General features: G+C 51.2%; 1 protein-coding gene across 1 annotated transcript; it reads right to left on the minus strand.

Moving 5' to 3' along the window:
* Window positions 1–567: 567 nt before the first annotated feature.
* Window positions 568–4,863, minus strand: LOC135823507 (uncharacterized). Its single transcript, XM_065336349.1, has one exon. It carries the CDS (start codon window positions 4,861–4,863, stop codon window positions 568–570), a length of 4,296 nt encoding a protein of 1,431 aa, XP_065192421.1.
* Between the last annotated feature and the right edge of the window lie 2,279 nt (window positions 4,864–7,142).

The raw sequence follows: 7,142 nt of genomic DNA on the forward strand, positions 1-7,142 counted from the left end.
TACTAACTCATTCAACATCAGTGCGCGGCGCAGGCATCTAGCTAGCTGGCGCAAGCATGATCATAATTGCATGCCATCACGCAATCAGCGCACATAAATCGCGCATCAAATAAATAAGTAATCAAACACAAATCAACACATCAACTAAATAAATCAACGAGCTAGCAAGAACACAATTCAAAAATGCACGAAGAAATAATTACTATTCTAGTCGGTTATTCGCATGGGACCAAGCGCAATGTCCAAGCTGATGAACTGTGATTGCACAAGGTAAGCCCAAGCTCCTGAGCTAACCGTTCTGGTGAGCAGTCTTCTTCGTGCTGCAAACACACACTACACAATGTGTCGTATCTCGTAACAAGTATTGTACCAAATCAAAACGAACACTAACAATACGCAATAGTAAACAATAATCAAAAACACTACGCAAAAAGCAAAGCAAGCAGCACCTAGCCAGGGAGACAAGCAGGAGTCACGGTCGCAACGAGATCTCGACGACACCCCAGAAGACCTTTCTCCGACACGATACACAACATTCTCCCCACCAAAGGGCTTCAACCACACTGATCACAAATCAAGACGAGATGGTGGTCGAACGGTACGACGAGATCGACGCGTAACTTGCGGTTCAACGTGCTCCTTCGCTACTTCCAACGGAACCAAGCGTTGAATGGGCCGTAGCATGGACGATTGGCCAACTTGGACTTTGGCCACCCTGCACTTGCCATCTCTTCCAGGATACAGCTCTGCGACCCTACCCAAGCGCCATGATTGCCGCTTCCGGTTGTCGTCGGCAATAAACACAACGTCGTTCACGACAAGCGGAGTTGACTTCGACCGATGATACTCACTGAGACGAATGAGATACTCAGACGACCAACGCTGGTTGAGGTGCTCGTAGACGGTGTGGACATACTTGACTCGAGCGGACAACTGCCGTGGATCGAGTGGTCTGTCAGACGAGGCAATACCGGTTGCAAAGATGTCTCCCAACATCATGGCTGGAGTCAGTGGCGACTCGTCAGCTACATCCGTAGAAACCGGAGTGAGGGGTCGAGAGTTGACGACTCTCTCGATCTCCGTCAAGACAGTGAACAGCTCATCTCGACTCAATGACGCTCGACCGAGAACCTTCTTCAAGGGAGCTTTCACACATGCCACCAGACGCTCATAGAACCCTCCATGCCACGGGGCAGATGGCGGATTGAAGAACCACGGGATTGCCACCTTGTCTGCGGCGGACTTGAACGTCGTAGCATTATCTGAACGTATACGCAGCGGCTTCCCACGACGGGCGATGAAACGACGCAATGCTAGCAGGAACACCTCTGTCGACAGGCTATCCACGAGCTCTAGGTGCACTGCGCGAGTAGTACCGCACACGAAGAGTGCGACCCACACTTTCTGAACATTTGATGAACTGCGCACGTACAGCGGACCTGCATAATCAATACCTGTGAGACCGAATGGCTGGTGGTGCTTCACCCTGTCTGAGGGCAACGGCGGCATCTCCTCAGCAGCAGTCTGTGCGCGAAATCTGCGGCAAACAATGCACTTCTCCGACACGCTACGAAGAAACCGACGAGCTCCGAGAATCCAGAACTGCTGTTGTAGAAACGCAAGCACGCTCTCTACACCCTGGTGCATTCGCTGAAGGTGAGCATCACGCAGAAACAACTCACTTAGATGACATCTGCCCAGGATGATCGGATGCTGAACCTCGTAGGACAGATCGCTCTCCTGCAGACGACCACGAACTCTGAGCAAACCAGCTTCATCCAGAAACGGAGACAACTTGAACAGCTTCGAACCCTTCTTCAGTGGCTCCTTGCTCCGCAACTGGGACAACTCCTTGGGGAAGCATTGCTCTTGGATGGCGCGAAACATCACAGACTCAGCAGATGGAATCAATTCTGCACGCGAAACACCCTTGTGTCGCCATGACAGCATACTTGCGACCAAACCGCGAGCTCGTTGCCACTTGGAGAACTTCTCCCACGGCCAAACAACTGGAGTGTCAACCTCCACAGCCGACACGCGTGCTTCGGTGACGGACTCATTGGTGCTCTGAAACGAGATGACTGGTGGCCACTGAGACTCATCGCTCAACCATGACGGACCATGCAGCCACATCTCCTTCTGCAAGTCACACACTGGGACACCACGCGAGACAAGATCTGCAGGGTTGCTAACTCCTGGACAGTGACGCCATTCTACTTGCAGCTTCTGCGAAACTTCTTGCACTGCAGCAACTCGATTAGCAACATACGTCTTCCAGTGATACGACGGCTTTGAGATCCAGTGCCATGTGGTTAGGCTGTCTGTCCACCCCACAATCCTTTCAATTGGCACTCTCAATTCATTGACGACAAAGGACAACATCTTCACGCCAAGACACACAGCCGACAATTCCAGACGCGCAAGAGTGGGACGTACAACAGGTGCAACCTTCGCCTTCGCACACAACAAAGAAGACGTCAAACCGGACACAACATAGAAACAACAGCCATAGCCCTTCTCGGATGCATCGGAGAATACATGCAAAGTGACTGGAGCATCTGGAGTACACCCGATCCATCTGGGGATTTTAACGGAAGAAAGCGCTGCGAGCTCTCCCCACCATGAAGCACATCGGACAGCCAAATCAATAGGGAATGGGTCATCCCAACCACCGCCGAGCTTCCAACTCTCTTGCAACATCATCTTGCCTGGCACAACTGCGGGTGACGCCCAACCTAGCGGATCGAACACAGCGGCAACACAACGCAACAACGCACGACGCGACCAACCAGACACTTCCTTGGGACACTCAACATCACCGAGCGCAGCCACCGAAATACAATCTGACTCGGTGTTCCACACAATACCCAGTGCCTTGGAACCAGCCTCGGGGTCTGAGGTCATCGTGTTCCCTCGCCACTTCCGCAACTCCATGCCTGCTCCCTGCAAAACATTAACGCTATACTCCTGCAGCTTTTCAGCATCCGCACAGCATGGCAAGCTAGAAACGCAATCATCAACATAAAAACTACGCAGCAGCAGCTCTATGATATCACGCTCAGCAGCAGAAGCAGACTCGAATGCACTATCGAGATGAAAGCGCAGCACAGCACTAAGTATGAAAGGAGAACAATTCACTCCAAAAGGCAGCTTCTTTAAACGCCAGATACACATTTCTTCGCTACCTATCTCAGGCCAAACAAAACGCAGATATGGCCTATCTTCTTCACGCATTCCGATCATAAAAAAAGCCTTGCGAATATCGGCTTGTACAGCACATTCATACTCACGGAACCTGAGGAGGATACCAGTGAGATCCGGTAGGAGTGATGGCCCGGGATCGACCATGTCGTTTAGGGATGGTGCTCCGGTGCAGGCGGCGGATGCATTGAAGACGACCCGTGTCTTCGTCGTTGAGGCGTCGCTACGGAATACGGCATGATGCGGCATGTAATAGCCGGCTTCCTCCGGATGCGGTTCCTTTTCAATGGCATCCAGCTTCAAGTACTCAGTGATGAGGACGTCATCATACGCTAGACGTTGACCTCGTCTCTGTAGCTGCTTCAGCAGTGAGTGTGCCGCTGCCATCGCTTGGTTTAGGTTGGCTGGCGGACGCTTCTCAGATCGCCATAGCAATCCCACTTGGTAATGAGGGCCTTGCCGCTCTATCGGGAAGTCCGGTAACGTCTCAGCTATTTCCGGCACCTCTTCCATCTTCCACAGTCGGTCAAGTTCAATACAACTCACACTGACGGTCGCTGACTTGGTTTCACGATTAGCCGGTCCTGACAGCACCCAGCCTATTTCAGTGTGCCAGGCCGTCTCTCCATTGATTTGCTCCTTGCGGAGAAGGAACTCATTGCAGTAGTCAGCTCCAATCAGCATGTGCACTTCGCTTGATCCGGCCTTTGTCGAGTCATCAGACAGCTGCAATCCCTGTGACTGCCAACGTGCAATTGTGCTGTCTGCTAGCGGATCGAATCGGAGACCTAGCGACTTCTTTTGCCAGGCATTGACGGAAATGGACTTCGTTGCACCCTTGATGGTGACACGGTACCTGTCCATCTTTTCAAACTTCGGCTCCACGTCAAACGCCTTCAGCCTGACAGTTTGCGATCCAAGGTGTGCCGGTTGCAGCGAGTTCACCAGTGGCGCGGTGATGAACGATGCCTGCGCACCTGGGTCGATGAATATGCGTACACTGGCCTTTCGGCTAGGTCCTTGTACCTCAGCCACGCCGGTCATCAAGTGCACGCTGTTTGCACTACATTCATACGTACCGACTTTCGATTCGGCTATCGGTTCGGATGTTACCTGTTTGTCCTCTCTGTGCAGTAGACTGTGGTGTCGCTTGTTGCAGTGCTTGCAACGACCCTTGTTCTGACAATTCATCACTCGATGTCCTGGTCTCAGGCAGTTGAAACACAGTCCCTCTGCCTTGACGTACGCGTTTCGGTGCTCAGACGCCATAGCTGACAATTTCTTGTTAGCCTCATCAACGCTGACCGTCAAACACTCTGCCGACGCAAACGGTATACGTTTGTCGCTGGTGCTAGACTTGGCAGGCTTCAGCTTGCTACGTCCGTGGGCTGTTTGGTAAGCCATACCATCCTCCGCAAACGCCTTCAAGTCCTTCGTGTAACATCTCTTCTCGATCAAGAAGGCCTTAGTTTCTGCCGACACAGCTTCTAGCAGGACTTGACGTACGACACATTTGAACAATTCAGTGTCGTCCAGCTCACCGATTTGTCCGCGGCTAGAGGTACGGCTAGGCCTGGCGAGTTTTGCCCACTTCTCCGTCTCGCGCGTCACTCGTACCACAAACTGGTAGAAACTCTCATCAGTTTTCTGCTGTATGGCCATCAGGGCTTGCCACGCTTTGTCGGCGGTCTTCCCATGCGCCATCAGCAGCTCGCGCTTCGCTTCGGCAAAGGTGTTGCAGCCATAACATGCACCTTCCAACTTGCTGCCAGCAACAGCCACGCGCAAGCGGATCAGGTACTCGTCGTCGCTGAACTCATTTTGCTTTGCCACATCCTCGAACAGTTCGAGATAGGTCTCAACAGTCTGCTTACCGTCGAACTTCGGCATCTTGATGGCAGCCCTCTTGCTCGCTAAACTGCCATTCGTCGTATTCAACAAAGTGCTCTCATCACTCTGAGTCTCTCGTGTGTGCTGGACTTGCAACTCCAAATCTGCAATCCTCGCAAGCAGCTGCTCGTCATCTTTCCTTTCCAATCTACTTCCTGCTCGTTCGTCGCGCTCTCTCTCTCTGCACGCACTTTCTCCTCGTGCTTCTCGATACGCTCCTCTACGTAAGTACGCAATGCCTCTCCAGTGTAGCCATAAGCTTGACCATTTGCGATCAGCTTCGCTTCTACCTCATCCATGTTCACGCGTCTCTATCCTGGCGTGGTCGCCAAAATGTTGTGTTCACTACTAACACCTCAAAAGTTTCAGGATCGCACAGACGCCACAAGACAAGAGGTCACGTAATTCTTTACGGACTATAATGAATGAACAGTAGAATACATTGAGAAGAAGAGACTGGAAAAATACGAACTACATCGGAAAGAGAACTCTAGAACACTAAAGAAAAACAAACCACAGCATCAAGGAAAAGAACAACGCATGAGGGGTAAAGCGCTGGCCAGCCACAACGTGTGTCCACCTTTGGCATGAGCGTACAGAAGAGCGTACAGCGCTCGGAAAGCGGAAGCTAAATTTGGCGGCAAAGCGACAGCAATAGTACGGCGCGCGGCACATAAGCAGTACGAGGCGAGGCACGTATACGCATGTGCGGCAAACATTACACACCATGTACCATATATGCATGAACAGCGCGGGGCGCATACTAACTCATTCAACATCAGTGCGCGGCGCAGGCATCTAGCTAGCTGGCGCAAGCATGATCATAATTGCATGCCATCACGCAATCAGCGCACATAAATCGTGCATCAAATAAATAAGTAATCAAACACAAATCAACACATCAACTAAATAAATCAACGAGCTAGCAAGAACACAATTCAAAAATGCACGAAGAAATAATTACTATTCTAGTCGGTTATTCGCATGGGACCAAGCGCAATGTCCAAGCTGATGAACTGTGATTGCACAAGGTAAGCCCAAGCTCCTGAGCTAACCGTTCTGGTGAGCAGTCTTCTTCGTGCTGCAAACACACACTACACAATGTGTCGTATCTCGTAACAAGTATTGTACCAAATCAAAACGAACACTAACAATACGCAATAGTAAACAATAATCAAAAACACTACGCAAAAAGCAAAGCAAGCAGCACCTAGCCAGGGAGACAAGCAGGAGTCACGGTCGCAACGAGATCTCGACGACACCCCAGAAGACCTTTCTCCGACACGATACACAACAGCGTGTGTGTCAGAGACAGAGAGAGAGAGAGGGGGGGGGGAGGAGGAGAGATATGCGGATTGTTAAAATGGATTTCGACATAAAGTTAGGTACACAGAATGTTAATATGGGTAAAGGCTGGGCAAGTCGAGAGCCGTGGCTAGAGCTTTAAATGTCTGCCAATCACCTTCCGTACGGACTGCAACTGGGAGAGCATTCCACAGAATGCTGCTAACAAACTGAATTGAACGACGTCCAGCAGGACCAGGGAGGAACGGAACTCTCAGCAGGCTTGACACTTGACCCCGTGTCGTCCTCAGCTGAGGTGTGGCAGGGTCGTTGATCGGCACGAACAGATTCTTTAACAGGGGACTTGTCTTGTCATTTAAACATTTGAAAACGAAGATGGCAAGCTTCTGGAAGAGAAGCTGTGGCAAGCTTGGCACACCCAGTAGCTCGAGAAGGGGGGCAGTCGGGACCAGAGTCCTTTGCTGCAGGGTCGCTCTGACACCGGATTTTGACAGGCGGTGGAGTTTATCCAGGAGCTGCTTGGAAAGACTGGAGAAGAAACAGTTGGATCCATAGGACAGATGAGCCTGTATCATGCTGACATACCAGACTTGGCGTGCTCTTAGGCTCAGGGACCTGCCGTGTCGCCATAGCTGTCCAATTACTGGCCCGATCTTGCGTGTTACATGGCTGATATGTGGCTGCCAGGAGAGGTCATTGTCGATTACAACACCCAGGTATTTCGCGGATGTTGTTGATTCCAGGGA

The sequence above is a fragment of the Sycon ciliatum genome, chromosome 8 (genome assembly GCF_964019385.1).
Source record: "Sycon ciliatum chromosome 8, ocSycCili1.1, whole genome shotgun sequence".
In the NCBI taxonomy this organism is placed as follows: Eukaryota; Metazoa; Porifera; class Calcarea; order Leucosolenida; family Sycettidae; genus Sycon; species Sycon ciliatum.

Coding starts and splice junctions, on each gene's coding strand:
- LOC135823507 (XM_065336349.1), bottom strand. CDS start 4,863: ATGGCCATACAGCAGAAAACTGATGAGAGTTTCTACCAGTTTGTGGTA.